The sequence below is a fragment of the Rutidosis leptorrhynchoides genome, chromosome 4 (assembly GCF_046630445.1).
Source record: "Rutidosis leptorrhynchoides isolate AG116_Rl617_1_P2 chromosome 4, CSIRO_AGI_Rlap_v1, whole genome shotgun sequence".
NCBI classification, from domain to species: Eukaryota; Viridiplantae; Streptophyta; class Magnoliopsida; order Asterales; family Asteraceae; genus Rutidosis; species Rutidosis leptorrhynchoides.
In genome coordinates, this window is record NC_092336.1 from 645754999 (window position 1) to 645771050 (window position 16052).

At 35.5% G+C, this 16052-nt stretch overlaps 2 protein-coding genes across 2 annotated transcripts; one reads left to right on the forward strand and one right to left on the reverse strand.

Moving 5' to 3' along the window:
* Window positions 1-671: 671 nt before the first annotated feature.
* LOC139839877 (protein CTR9 homolog) lies at window positions 672-8192 on the forward strand. Its single transcript, XM_071830073.1, has 24 exons — window positions 672-904; window positions 1573-1639; window positions 1813-2007; window positions 2190-2290; window positions 2393-2446; window positions 2593-2709; window positions 2798-2861; window positions 2951-3165; window positions 3428-3512; window positions 3659-3759; window positions 3848-3940; window positions 4086-4154; window positions 4299-4391; window positions 4486-4782; window positions 4898-4978; window positions 5076-5234; window positions 5480-5575; window positions 5693-5794; window positions 5894-6001; window positions 6077-6301; window positions 6401-6667; window positions 6767-6838; window positions 7092-7391; window positions 7690-8192. Exons 1-24 carry the CDS (start codon window positions 764-766, stop codon window positions 7873-7875), a joined length of 3288 nt encoding a protein of 1095 aa, XP_071686174.1. The 5' UTR covers window positions 672-763; the 3' UTR covers window positions 7876-8192.
* Window positions 8193-8642: 450 nt separating this feature from the next.
* Window positions 8643-14417, reverse strand: LOC139839876 (O-fucosyltransferase 35). Its single transcript, XM_071830072.1, has 9 exons — window positions 13884-14417; window positions 13038-13226; window positions 12862-12934; window positions 12676-12746; window positions 12435-12523; window positions 12108-12240; window positions 11762-12000; window positions 9621-10100; window positions 8643-9249 (listed from the first exon to the last, which is right to left on the reverse strand). Exons 1-9 carry the CDS (start codon window positions 14310-14312, stop codon window positions 9060-9062), a joined length of 1893 nt encoding a protein of 630 aa, XP_071686173.1. The 5' UTR covers window positions 14313-14417; the 3' UTR covers window positions 8643-9059.
* Window positions 14418-16052: the final 1635 nt, after the last annotated feature.

Below are 16052 nucleotides of genomic sequence, written 5' to 3' on the forward strand. Positions count from 1 at the left end.
TGAGGCATGTTCAGAAGATGTAACAACTCAGGCGTTGCCTACTTGAGGGGGAGTCAACTCTATGCTGCACTCTTTTTTCCTTAGCTAAAGTTTTATCCCAATGGGTTTTCTTTAGCAAGGTTTTTAACGAGGCAGTACTAGTTATTCTCTAATAAAATTGTCATCCAAGGGGGAGTGTTATAAAATATCTAGATTGTGTTATAAAATATCTAGATTGGATGTTAATTTTATTATTATTATATTTCTTGCATAGTAATATTTTATACTATAAATAGACATGTATGGTAACCATTTAAGGTGTACTATTTCTCTTGAAATATCAATATCAATATTTCTTCTCTCTTCTCTCTTTTTCTCTATTTGTTCTTATAACCATTAAAGGTAGTTATAAGTCTACTGAATTATAACAATATATAGATTCTTTTTCTAATTTTTTTTTTTCTTTTCAAAACCTAACTTTTTATAAATAAACAACCACCTTGTTTAGAAAGACAAAAACGATACATAGAAAACCTTGGAAAAAGTTTCAAGATCTATAAATAAGAAAAATACGGAGTAATTGAATTCAACGCAAACGGTAAATACACAATATTGGAGTCGAGTGGTACGCAATCCGTTTCCGTTTACAGTAATCATAACTCAGAATCATCAATAATCAATAATCAATCAATAATCAATAATAATAATAATATAATAGATCAATTCAATCTCAAGTGAGACGACGAAAGGTAAACCTAATTTTAGGTTTAGGTAAGAGGTGGGAATGGCGTGCGTGTATATTCCGGTACAGAATTCAGAGGAGGAAGTACGAGTAGCCCTGGACCAGCTTCCCAGAGACGCCACTGATATCCTCGACATTCTTAAAGCCGAACAAGCTCCTCTTCATCTTTGGCTTATTATCGCTGTTAGTTAGTTTCCCCCATTATATCTTATCTGCTTCTTTTTTCAATTCTTCCTCTTTTGTTTCACATCAATCAAGTTTCCTTGTTTAGTTTCTTAACTAAATCTATCATCATCTTGTTATTTTATTTTTTATTTTTTTTGTACTGTACTGTATATCACAGCAGTTTTGCCCTAATCATAACGGCTACAACGATGTCATCCTGCCCTTCGCCTCTACTTTTATAAAATTCTTATTATTAGGTTAAACATTACCTAACGGGGATCTGTAACATAACACACACACACAGGCAATTCTATTATATGGCTGCCTCATAAATTTCACTAAGTATGTCTTAATTTTTTGTTTCACTGAATTAGGGAATCACTCGTCCTTACCACCACAAGTTGTGCTCTACTATAAGTATAATGCAACAACTTTGTGTAATCATCAATAAATGTTCGTCTTTAGGGTAGCTTGTTATCAAACGATGAACTATACTTAAAGCTTCTTGAAACCTTTAAGTGTCGGTGGGGTTCAAAATCGACTGCTCCTGCACCCAATTGATATTAGCCCTGATTTATGTTTGAAATTAGGATAAAGAAAATGGTTTGAGAATGATATACATCAGTTATTAATCTTTTGAATTGCAGTTACTGATTCGTTTTCTCTTAAATATAAATATGGCACAGCGGGAGTACTTTAAACAAGGAAAAATTGAGCAGTTTCGCCAAATTCTCGAAGAAGGGTCCAGTCCTGGTAGTTTTTGATTTCCTATATATATAGTATACTACATTAAATTAATTAATGTTCTACAGACTGCTAGATAGGAGGAGTAAATAAATAAATATGATATGATATTTTTAGGGTTCTGAAACCTTGGGGGCATAGTGGGGCATCCTAACCTAACCTAAGCTGTTACGGGTTTGCAGAAATTGATGAATATTATGCAGATGTGAGATATGAAAGAATAGCCATCTTAAATGCCTTGGGTGCTTATTATAGCTACCTTGGGAAAATTGAGACAAAGCAAAGAGAGAAGGAAGAACACTTCATTCTGGCGACACAGTACTACAACAAAGCCTCCAGAATCGATATGCATGAGCCTTCTACCTGGGTTGGCAAAGGTAGTAATCTCTACTGTAATCATAACAACCGACCTGAGCTACTGTATTATTCACATGCTTATATAATCTTTACCACTGTTTGTTTATTGCAACCCAACCATGAAAGGATAGTGTACATCGGTGAACTGTAATTAAAAAAAAAAAAAAAAATTATTATAACTTTCATATACACTTGATTACAGGCCAACTTTTACTAGCTAAGGGTGATGTGGATCAAGCTTTTGCTGCGTTCAAGATTGTATTAGACGGAGATCGGGATAATATTCCTGCTCTTCTTGGCCAGGTATATATTACAGGGATGGATGATGTTACATCTATTGCTGCTTATCAATGATTACAGTATTTTTTTGGTAGTCTAGCTGTTCACATGTTTGGTTTTACACAGGCTTGTGTTGAATTTAATCGTGCTAAATACACAAGTTCATTGGAGATGTACAAGGTTTGTTTATTTCCTTGCATATAGTCTTAAACTTACTATATCTTCTTTACAACATGACGTTACTCATCTGTGTCCTACTTGGTTTTGAATTGAAATTATATTTTTATGGCCCTACCTATTGGTCTGATTCTTCTTTGTTTTGAAAGAGGGTCCTGCAAGTGTATCCTCGATGTCCTGCAGCTGTACGACTTGGCATAGGTCTCTGTCGCTACAAACTGGGTCAATTTGAGAGGGCCAAACAAGCATTTGAGCGGGTATTGCAGGCAAGTCATCCCAACCATTTTCGGCATACCATTATACAGCATATGTTTCTGCTAATGTCGAAGTGTGTTTACCTCTGTATAACTGCAGTTAGATCCAGAAAATGTTGAGGCCCTTGTGGCTCTTGGAATTGTAGATCTGCAATACAATGAAGGTTGGTTGGTTGGTCTTTTATAGTTGCTACTTTGGGTGTATTAACATATGATGTTTTTGTTTGTATAATTGTGACGTTTTTCGTTGCAGCTTCTGGTATTAGGGGAGCAATGGAAAAGATGCAAAGAGCGTTTGATGTATATCCATACTGTGCAACAGCACTAAACTATCTTGCAAATCATTTCTTCTTCACTGGTCAACATTTTCTAGTTGAACAATTGACTGAAACAGCACTTGCTGCTACCACTCATGGCTCAACAAGGGCACATTCTTTTTATAATCTCGCACGATCATATCATAGCAAGGTCTGGACAACTTTCATGTATTTGCAATATTTCGTTTTGCATCTTCGAGGAACTATGTTAATGCAAGTCACTAAGTAATCACTATATTAATTTATGTGATCTATTTCAACTGAAACGGTTTACTAATAAAAGCATGTTATCGAATATTCTTACATCTAGAAAGTGCTTGCCCATTTTATCATGTCTATATCTGGTACAAAGCAATTCATTTCTCATATAGTTAGTTTCTATAATAATTAAATGTATCTTGTTGCACATGCAGGGTGATTATGAAAAAGCTGGATTGTATTATATGGCGTCTGTAAAGGAAATCAATAAGCCACAAGAGTTTATTTTACCCTTTTATGGTGCGTTAGCTTTTATGGTGCTTGTTGTAGAATTATGATATGGAACTGTTAGATGTCAAGTTCTGCTCTTTTATCCTATTGGTATTGATTGCGAACTATACCAGTTTGTACTGAGTGGGCATCTTTATAACCATTTACTGAAACAGGTTTAGGTCAAGTACAACTAAAATTGGGAGACTTTAAAAGCTCACTCTCAAATTTTGAGAAAGTATTGGAAGTTTATCCCGAGAATTGTGAGACGTTAAAGGTAATTGGAAGTTTTGTTAGACTTGTCAATTGTTTTTGCAATTTTGATTTTATAGTGAGTGAATGAATGTGGATTGGGTTTGATGCAGGCTGTTGCTCACATTTATCTTCAGCTCAATCAGACTACCAAGGCTCATGAAGCTCTGAAGAAAGCCGTCAGAATTGATCCTCGTGATCCCGAGGTTCTGTTTTTTTTCCTCCTACAGTGACGTGAATAAACATCTTAAGACTCTAGAAAGTTGTATGAAAATGGCACATGATCAAATATTCTGCTGTATAGTTTGCTACTGCTACTTACACTTTTATGTTTGTTAAACTATGGTGCAGGCCTTTTTAGATCTTGGAGAACTGTTAATATCAACCGACTCAGGAGCGGCTTTGGATGCATTTAAAACCGTAAGAAATTGATATCATTATAATCTTGGATATTTACAATATGCATGTATTATCATGCAGTGTCTTTTTAAATTGACCTGTATTGGTTATAATATTTACAATATGCATGTATGACTCCTAACTAGTGGCATGTTGTGATGATAGGCACGTAATCTTTTGAAAAAGGCAAATGAAGAATTGTCAGTTGAGCTTCTCAACAATATTGGTGTTCTTCATTTTGAAAGAGGAGAGTTCGAGGTGTGCTTCTTCTCAGTGTGTTTGTTATTTACGGTGATCGAATTGACGGTTCTCATTTTTACTATCATGATGCCTTGTGGTTTTTTTTAATCAGCTTGCCCTAGAAACTTTCAAAGAGGCTCTTGGTGATGGAATATGGGACAAGTTAATAGATAGTGAACCGCAATCTGACTATGATTCTATCAAAAAAGCGTTATACAAACCCGTGGATGCCAGTTTAGCTTCTCGAATGTACAAGGACATGCAGATGTTCAAGAATCTCGAAAAAGATGGTATTGCAGTGGAATTACCATGGGATAAAGTCACAACATTATCCAACCTTGCTAGACTGTTCGAGCAGTTGCATAAAACTGAGACTGCTAGCATATTATATCGCCTGATCCTGTTTAAGGTAATCGTCCAAACATTATACTTACTAGTAATATTTAAAGTTGGTGATCTTTATTGGTCTTACATGTGTTTTTTGTTTTTTTTTTTTTTTTTTTGTTTTTTCTTTTGAGCCTCAGTTTCCTGAGTATGTAGATGCTTACCTAAGGCTTGCTGCTATTGCAAAAGCACGGAATAATGTCTCATTAAGCATTGAACTGGTTCTAAAAATCCTCTAACATCCTTGTTCTAAAAATGTCTCAATTAAGCCTTTATTGTGTGTCTTAATGTCGACAATGCGATTGCCTTTTGTTGTAGATCCGTGATGCTCTGGAAGTGGATGATAAAAACCCAGATGCATTATGCATGTTAGGTGACTTGGAGCTAAAAAACGATGATTGGGTCAAGGCAAAAGATACATTCCGTGCAGCTAAGGATGCATCTAATGGAAAGGATTCTTATGCTACTCTTTGTCTGGTAAAAACATTCACCTTTACCATAAGGCATATAAAGAAGGGTAAAGCCGACCCTCTGACGGCCCCCCTACGACCAGTCCCACAACTACATTGGAGAGGAAAATCGCGTAACTCATGGTTAAAGGGACATTGGGGCTGGATTGAACCCATGACCTCTGGCTTTATACTGCATGTCCCCAACCACTAGGCTACCATCGACGGGACACTATAAAGTTGAAACTAATAATTCCTCTTGTTTGGATATAGGGCAACTGGAACTACTTTGCAGCAGTCAGATCTGAGAAAAGAGCTCCTAAGTTAGAAGCGACCCATCTGGAAAAAGCAAAGGAATTATACACCAAGGTGAGTGACATCAATCAAACGTTCTTTGTTGATATTTATTACTACTTGACACTCCAATTAAAGAATAATAGTAAAAATCATTAGCATTCTAGTATATTAATGCATATCTACTTTTAGGTTTTGGTGGAACATCCAGCTAATATGTATGCTGCCAATGGTGCTGGTGTGGTGTTGGCAGAAAAAGGTCAATTTGATATTGCAAAAGAACTATTTACACAGGCTAGTCAACATCTTTTTTAGCAACACTTTATTTAATTTTGGGATTATAAAAAGTCATTTCTTTTGACTTCCCTTCTTTCTTATCCTCTGTAATCATAGGTTCAAGAAGCTGCAAGTGGAAGTGTTTTTGTCCAGATGCCGGATGTGTGGATAAATTTGGCACACGTTCATTTCGCTCAAGGCAATTTTTCATTAGCCATCAAAATGGTTGGTATCAAGTGGTTTACATTTTACCTCATCTTTCGAATCTGGCGTAACTGATATATATCCGCATGCATGCAGTATCAAAACTGTCTGCGCAAGTTCTATTACAACACAGACAATCAGATACTTTTGTATCTAGCCCGTACGCATTATGAAGCTGAACAGTGGCAGGACTGCAAAAAGACTTTACTGAAAGCCATTCACTTGGCACCTTCAAATTACACCTTACGATTTGACACAGGTGTTGCCCTCCAGAAATTCTCAGCATCCACATTACAAAAAACAAAAAGGACTGTTGATGAGGTGTGACAGAATAAATAATTTTGGAATTTTTATACGTGCTGTGCCATTCATACTCAGACAGAAATAGTCTAAATAAATGAGTAAATATTTGTAATGTAGGTGCGTGCAACAGTTGCTGAGCTTAAAAATGCTGTTCGCGTGTTCAGTCAATTGTCTGCAGCGTCAAATCTACAATTTCACGGGTTTGATGAAAAGAAAATTGAAACTCATGTTGGGTATTGTAAGCATTTGCTGGACGCTGCAAAAGTTCACTGTGATGCTGCTGAGCTGGAAGATCAACAAAATAGACATAGACTAGAACTGGCTCGTCAAGCAGCAATACGGGAGGAAGAGAGTCGATTGGCCGAAGAGCAGAAGAAAGTCAAGGTCCAGCCAACTAATAGTTATTATGCTCTATGTTTCTTTTTGTATATCTGATTACTCTTTTGTGCATATATATAATATTTATGCTGTGTTGGAAAGCAGTTAGAAAAACGGAAACAAGAGGATGAGCTGAAGAAGGTCATGCAGCAAGAACAGCATCTCGAGCGTATTAAGGTCAGTCATCGTAATTATCATGTCTGAAGTATATCTTTTTCATCAATAGGCTGAACTAGATTTCTCCAGAACCAAGTATGTATTTAATGCATTCTAACAACATACTAGCTATGTAATACAGAGTACCCTGTATTACATGAACATAAATATCAAATGACCTCCATCGTTGTTGGCTTATTTTGTATAGGCGTATTATTATTATATTACTCAGTATATTTGAAAAGGTTATTATGAGGTTGTCAACTTGTTACAGGAACATTGGAAGAGCAGCGGATCGAAGCGAAAAGATAGAAGCCAAAACGAGGAGGAGGAGGGTGGTGGTAGTGAGAAGAGGAGAAGAAGAAGTAGCGGCGGCAAGAAGAGAAAGAGAGACAAGAAATCCGAAACTCAAGTCGATGATGATCAATATGAATATGAAGAGGATAACAATAACACTAGCAACAACTATTATGAGCCGGATAATCATCAAATTACTGGTCAGGTTGATGATGATGATGATCCGCAGGATCTGCTTGCTGCTGCTGGCCTCGAAGATTCTGATGCTGATGACGCAGTAATCCCTCTCCCCATATCTCTCTCTCTCTATCTCTCTCTCTCTATCTCTCTATCTCTCTCTCTCTCTCTCTCTCTCTCTCTCTCTCTCTCTCTCTCTCTCTCTTTTTCTCTATCTCTCTCTCTCTCACACACACACACACACACACACACACACACACACACACACTTACTTTGAGTCTGTGACATTGATGTTGCTACGCTGAATTGACATGTATCGTGTGATGCAAATCAATAACATATTGGCTAAATTGGTTGTTGCTGATGTTTGTTCTACTTTGTATGTATGTATGATGAAGGGTGGTGCACCTTCATCAAATACAGGTAGAAGAATACGGGGATGGTCAGAGTCTGAGGAGGAGGATGATGAGCCCGAAAAGAGGCAGCCTAGCTCCAGTCCTGTTAGGGATAACAACTCTATGGGTGATGATGATGATGATGATATGATGCAGCAGCAGCAGCAGCAGCTGAGTGATGGAGAATAATGAATCCATCACCACGTAAAATTTAATCAGGAGTCGTTTACATAAAGAAGATTCACAGGTCAATTTGATTTAGTAATGGTGTAAGTTGCAACATGTTTGCGACTTATAAAGTTTGTCTAGAGAGTACCCTACCCCCTACCTTGTCTAAGTTATGTGTAGTAGTCCTAAGTGGTGACACACACACACACTGAGATTTCAAATGAAAGTTTTAATTGCAGTTTATTTAACATGTTTATAATTGTAACATGTTTTCTGTTATGAATCTAAGAGACATATGTAACACCCTACATCATCGGATCCATCTTTTTTATTTATCATATGTTAATTTGCATGAATAAAAAAAAAGTCTAAAAGACACCCCAAAATTGCCAAATGACGAGATACATAAATTTGTAAAAAAAAGTCGGTTTGGAGTTCTGATTCATATGTAATTGAATTGAAATGAAGATTTGGTTGTACATTGAATTGAATATGCTGCCTGTCTTTGAACTGATGATGTGCATGTGTGTGTGTGTGTAGTCAGTACTCAGTAGTAGCTAGCAAGCAAGAATGTATGCATTTTGCATTTACTCTCTCAGCTGGACAAGGGCGTGGACAATATGAGACCACAAAACAATTAGTGTCTGGGTCTGGGTGGTGTGGACAAATGTTAAGTACGAAATTGTAGTAGCTTATTTTTATTCCTGGCCTGGCCTTTGCCTGTGTCCACAAGCCCACAACATATGTCAATGCCCGTGCTGAGGTTGCACAGCTGATGTATAAAAAGAGAAGAAAAAACTAAGTAATTTAATAAATGTAAATGTGATTTCAATTCAAACCGACTGATGGTGTTGGGCCTAAAAACAGACAAGCATGAATACTCTAATTGTATAAGTTATGGAACAAGTCAGTATGAAGTGCATTTTAAATATCCTTCCTTGTATTATTATAATAATACATACAGCTTGCGCCAATTCTAAAATTTCGACCTCAGCTGCTCAAATTACTCTTAAATCAATAATACAAGTCCATCACGAGACTGATTTCACCAATCCACATCTCCGTCTTGTATCGATCAATTTCGTTGTACGTATTTCGTTTGTTTTCAATCATGGTGGTCTATGAGTTTAATAATTCCATGTTGTGCTGCACGGTGGGAGGGTGGTGTTGTATATATATATATATAATATATATATATAATATATTTATGGGATGCATATACATCCAGGAAGTGGATTTGCATAGAAATTTTCTTCTAATTTTGGAAATTCGCCAGCCTCCCTCAGGTAAGGACCTCCATATCTCTGCTTGTGAACTTTCTTTACTCCATTACTAAATTCCTCCCAAGTCTTCTTCCCCTCATCCAATTCATCCACAAGCTTAACAAACTTCATCCTGCATCAATCAATCATCCAGATTTACATACATAATATATATTATTACTATATTTCCATTCAGAAGCAATCATAAATACAAAACTATCTTTACAAAATAACTGATGTGTCTCAATATCATTAGGAAAGAGAAAGATGAAATATATATGTAAAAAAAGGATAAACGTGATTAGATGATTCTACTTGCCAAATCATTATGTATAAAAAGTACGTAATTGTAGTATTTCAGGGATTACTGCTAGAGACCAACTAACTAACTAAGTAATAGTAGCCAGCCACCATTAGTAGTAGTAGCAGTAAATAGTAGTAATAGAAAGAAGCAGCCAGCAGGCGAGAAAATAAATATAATAGAATAGATAAAACAACAAGTACCTGTCAGGATTGATGGTTGTCATGAAGTCCTGAAATCGCCTGTGACCTTGAACCGCCTTTGCCATATTACCATCATAAGTATAAACAAAGACGTCGCTTTGAAGAGCGACAACGTAATCGAGACCAGCAAGCATGTTCTGGTGGTTCCTGAAAGGCCTCAATTCTGTATCGGTGGAAAGAGTGGAATGTGAAAAAATGTTTGGGAAATGTTGATTGAGAGCGTGCATGGTGCGATTGCCACCATAGGGTTCACCAGCTACAAGATATATTCTGGTGGTGGATGGGAAACCCAAACCTCTGAGCAAAAGGGAGGTCTCTCTAGGGGTCAATGGGCACCCACCCAACTGCCTTTTCTCTGACCCGTCTATTTCTTTTTCCTTCCAATGACTCACTTCATATCTCATTCTACGCAGCTCTTCATCTTCATCTCTTGTCAAATTGTGACTACACCCCGTAAATGCCAGCATGTCTTTCTCATACCTGCCATGCAATCACCACCACCAAAAAATTTAAATATTTCATTTCATTCATTCATTATTATTAACTAATACCAAATTTAATTTAATTTATAATCTAATCTAAATTAATACGTGTTTATCTTCAACAACTCTCAATACTTAATGATACACATGCCAAGATATTTGGTAACCGTAAATCCACACTATAAAACCTACTACAAATGGTAACCACCAACCGTATGACGTGATAAGAATACCAAAACCCACCATGTACATGAGAACCGTCACACGGTTCTCGGATGACGCACGAATGACGTCATGATATAATCCAGTAGATGGGAACCGATTCACGGTCCACGCTAGACGGCAGTATTTACACGTAAGCCCAGTACAAGGGCAGTAATACACGTAAGCCCTGCACATGGCAGTGCGCACGCGTAAGCCCGAATCAGCCCTAAAAGGCTTTGGCCCAACTCCCAATGTTGGCAAGCCGACCCTTTAGCATGGTCAAACTTTTTCACAACACAGACCCAGTGTTTGCCTATATTTAGTGAGAGCTGATACTCTCTCTCTAGTATTCTCTCTCCACTTGACTTAGTACCCATTAATCAAGTCCAATACTGAGTTGGACCATCATAGATCGGTTGCGAGCCACCCCTTCGAGATCCTCATCTCCAACTGGGTTATTCACGGTAACCGTACCAGAGAGCAAACAACCAATCGTCAACATTTCCACTTAATCAATACTCAAGTTCTAACCGGATCGTCTCCTAGCTGGTGAACGGAAAATAGTTTGATCAATACTAGTACTAGTATGTTATGTGGGTGTCTAAACATGAGTTTTATCGAGTAAACTTATTAGTGTGTTTGCCATAAAATGATTAAAATTTTTGATTTGGAGTGGCCATAGTAATGAAACTGTATTTATATCATGATAAATGGACAGGTGAAAATTTCAAACAATTCAAAATACTTTCTGTATGGTAATCAATGATTATAAGTTTTGGCACGTTATCAGACCGGCCGCTATTTGGACTATTTGGATCGCAACGAATAAAGCTCTCTATTTGGTAATGAATATTCATGTTGGCATTCCTTAGTGAGCAGCATCAAGTACAAAGTCTTGTTGTGGGTTTCGCGTGCTATGTTATGTCCTAGTCTTTAAGCGCATATTTGGTTCAATCAGCCTTGGCTTTTCATCTAGTTAATGTTCTTAAGTTGACTTTGGATGTTCTAATTTTGTTAATCTTGTAAACACTCATGTTGGGTTGGGTGTTTGATAGCAGTTACCTAAAGCCCATTGGCTTGTATAATTGTTGACCTCTCACTATTACGATGAGTTGCTTTTATTTATTTATAGATTCCTTGTTTATTTACCAAAAAATAAAAAAAATAAAGATAATCTACAATACTTGAGATTTGGTACATTCTGGTTAGTTTTAAGGCTTAAAATAAAAAAGATAGCTTGATATATAAAGTATTACCTGATAATTATTTGTGAAACCCCCCAAAAAGTAACAACAGGATATGTGTTTAGTGGAGGTGGGGGTCAAGAATTAAAATAGTATCGGTAAAAAAAGGTGGAGGGAGCATGAGATAAGATAGTTGATCTTTTTATTTTTTTTCCTCAAGTCACGAGAAAAAAGAGTAAAGAAAAAGAAGAAGATGGGAGGGAAATAGGACCTCAAGTGCAAAGCAAGATATGGGCCAGCTCCTCCATTTTGTCGCATTCTAGCAACTAAAGTCTTGCCAAGTGCCTCGATGGGTGCGGAATACTTGAGTGCCCTATAATTTACACGGCACCTCAACTTCTGAATAGAGTTTGGGATACCATTGTTGGCAATTCTCGAATCGGTATGAGTGAAATACACAACTTTGTGATGTTTCAGAAGTGGCACAATCTCCATTTTATAATAACTAACCTGACAAACAAACAAACAAACAATAAACCTCCTGACGTTATTATATAATAATAATAATATATAAGATAATAAAAATAAAATCAAAATTACAGTAAAAGTCAACTCACCTTTGACCATGAAATCGGAGTCTTAGAAAAAGGTACAAGTCCAGCATACGCAGACGGCAACGCCTCAACTATGTGAACATCATCTTTCAAGGTTTCAATGAAGTGTTGCCAGTCAAACAGGTCTTTGAACCCACTGGATAAAAAGATGGGTACACCATTAATTATTAATTAATTTATCAATTAACATCAAGTAAAAAAGACAAGTTTACAAACAAATAAGATGATTCACTGATTCATCAACCCAGTAACATTTTTTTTTTTTTTTTTTTTTTTTTGTTGATGAACAAACACAACAAGGGAATTGAAGCAGCAGAATATGTTATGTACCTTTCATCAGCCCAGTAAGATGTGTGATCAAGAGAAGGAAGGACTAATGTGGCCTTCATGATCTTAGCAACAGCGACCATATCACATATCTGCACTACAATTCAATTCTATCTATTATTAGATTAATAGATAGATAATTTCAGCAAACTTAAAAGGAGTATCAGATAATTAGTAGTAGTTAACTTCTGAATAGCAATAGCAATTAAAATGACTGTATGATTAGAATTAAAATATATCATACCCCAAATCTCATCTGATTCAAGCCTCCATTTGCATTGATAAGAAGATAACCATTTGTCTTCTCATCTAACTCTGTAAGTAAGGGATGAGGAACAAACCGGGTCAACAAGTAATCCCATCCCACATACATCTATGGATGGTTAAATATATATAAAACAAACTAACTCAACTTTCTGTGAAACCTTACTCTTGTGACTTTTTGGGCGGTCAATGCACTGAGTGTAATTTCCACTGCTTGGTTTAGTCCATATACCTGTGGGCTAAGTATCATTTGATTCGATGAACAACTGGTTCCATTAATCACCAATGAGAACGAACAATTTGGGAAAAATATGTGTACAAGTTCAGAGTGCGTAGACTTACATCATCCTTGTGATGATCCTGATGACCAACTATACCCGAAGCTACCATCGTTAGGGTTTGTTTCAAACTGTTTTCTTCAACTCCAACATAATTCACATCATCTTGATCTTGATGTTGATGTTGATATATGTTGTTATAAGACTTGTGATCCTTTTGATTCTTATGAGATATTGGTGAATCCCAATAATCCTAAATTTGGTTAAGCAGGAGACCCATGAGAAATAAAAATACAATAACCTCAACAAAAAGACGATTAGTCAGGTCAGGTCAGGTCAGGCTATCCAAAGTTTGCCCATATATTTTTTTTTTTTTATTTTTTTTTTTTTTTTTATCAAAAGGGGTAAAGCTAGAAGAAAAACAAGTTTGCCTCCTAATTATCTAGGAAGGATTATGACAAATGTCATCCACTATTTATCTCTCCAAATCATATTTCTTGATTGATTCTTCAAAGTGTCATTATTCTATTGAGCAGGATGAATGGGAACAGTAAGGAAAAAGTAGGATGCCAATGCATTATTATTCAAAGTTTTCATAGGAGGAAGTAAACAAAGATATTAAAATGGTATCCAATTTTTGGCAAGTCTTATCAGAATCAATCAGATCTCACTCACATACAATGGGCTTGACTAATGCCTAGTATCTTGGTACTAGTAGAGTAATTGTTTCCATATGTATATACCTGTACTGAATCTATTGAACTAGGAGCAACAAAGCATAAGGATAATTAAAACCATAAACATTTACTACTACTAAAACTAGCATAGACAACAAACATGAAATATATTGAATTGATTAATGATTAATGATGGGAAAAGAAAAGAAAAAATGAAGAAATGGAAATGGAACCTGATCAAAGCCAATTTTTTCAATAGCAGATCCAAACCATCCATTGACAGAAACTATTAAGATTCCTAAAAACAAACAGAAGGCACAAAAAAGAAAAAACATGCAGTGGCTTAAAAATAACTTTTTCTTGTGTTGTAATCCAACAAAAAAATAGTAATTATTAAGGGGGGATTCGGGAGTCTTTTTGGGCTGATGGCGTTGAGTCAAACGGGATGATTGCTTCTTTTCAGGAATAGAGTCAAAGAGTTCAAGGTGTTCAGATCTACTACTAGGTGAGTTAAGTGGAACATCAATCTCATGATGATGATTATGATTGCTGCTGCTGCGTTTGAATGATTGAGCTCGCCGAGTCATGGGACCAGAGAATCGAGGGCTGTTAACGCGTTGAGGAAATCCATCGGCGCTGGGACTGGAATTGGAATTTGCCATGTGTTGTTGGTGTATAAATAACAAGAGAAATTATTGATTGATTGATTGATGATTTTTATGAAAACAGGCGAGGAGTTATAATGAAAAAAAAAAAAAAAAAAAAAAAAAAAAAAAGGATGATTGATTGATTGATGACGCAGAAGCTATACCAGCTCCTTGAGTGTTGTTAGTAGTTCAATTGATTGATTGATAGATAATCGATTAAGTTTGATTTGAGGATAGATCACCATTAATGGTAACGGAGGATGAGTAGGAATGGAATACCAGATAAATAGATCAAATTGTACGCGTTAATAGATACAGGCTGTATCGTATCGTATCAAACCCTACGAGTATCACTACGATGATGATGGGGGTGATGATGGATTGTGTGATCTGCTGTAGCTTCTTTAAATTCTAGACTAGATAGATATCCCTGTTATAATCATAAAAAAGCCAAAACAGATGTTTGAAAATTTATATCTCCCATCCACAATAATTCAATTTTAGGAGAAAAATTTACAATTCATATCTTGTGATTGATTAAGAAAGAACACACATTAATTTCTTACAAGAATAAGAAATATATATTCTATTTCTCTCTACTATTAATTCTTCATATTACAAAGAATTTATCAAAACTTAGACTAAAGGTAGTTATAAGCCTACTGAATTATAACACGAACCAAACCACTAAAGGTAGTTATAAGCCTACTGAATTATAACACGTTATCAGCACGAAGTGCTCCGTATAATCAAGGTAATAAAAAAAATTCTTTAACGATATCTTCTATTATTTATTAGTAAGGTAAATATTATTATCATCATAACTAACATTTATATTTATGTTATTTAAGTTATATATGGTCGGTTATACCGCCTGAATTATATTTTTGTAATCTAACTATTATTAACTTTACTAACATTTATATTTATGTTATATATGGTCGGTTATACCGCCTGAATTATATTTCTGTAATCTAACTCTTATTAACTTCACTAATATTTATATTTATCTAACATTTATGATTACTTATGCAATTAATCATTATTTATTTCATGCATACTAATGTTTATTCTTAATTCTTAAATTTATTATTTATGCATAATATGTTTATTCTCTTAATCTTCGTATTTATACTAAACGTATTTATACCAAATGTATTTTATAGTAATCATATTTATACTAATAAAATTCTTTTATTAAAATGATTATTAATATAACGAGTACATAACATTCGTTAACGTCAACTAACGACGTTACAGCGGTCATATATACATAACGGTTGTTAATGTCAAATGACGACGTTACAACGACTATATTTTTCAAATATAAAATAAACATCTCTGTTTTCACATTTTCACAAATCAATCTTCATTTTCTCAGATTACCACTCTCAAAAAGTTTTTGTAAAGGTGATTCACACAAGGATAATTTTTCCTATTGTATTGGTCATATTAACTATCATCATTGTTGCTAATATACCACCGAGTGAACCTATATTCTATCATGCCCTTGTGGTTTTATTATTTGTAATCATACCATTATTCTATTGTGTAGAGACCCGTCCTAATCCATCCGGACGAAGTCCATATCGATTACAAACGATTCACAACAGTTGATTACATCGCGAGGTAATTGACCTCTATATGATAAATTTTACAAACATTGCATTCGTTTTTAAAAGACAAACTTTCGTTACATCGACAGTTGACAGGCATGTAAAGCATTTCATAATATATCCAAATATAATTGACTTA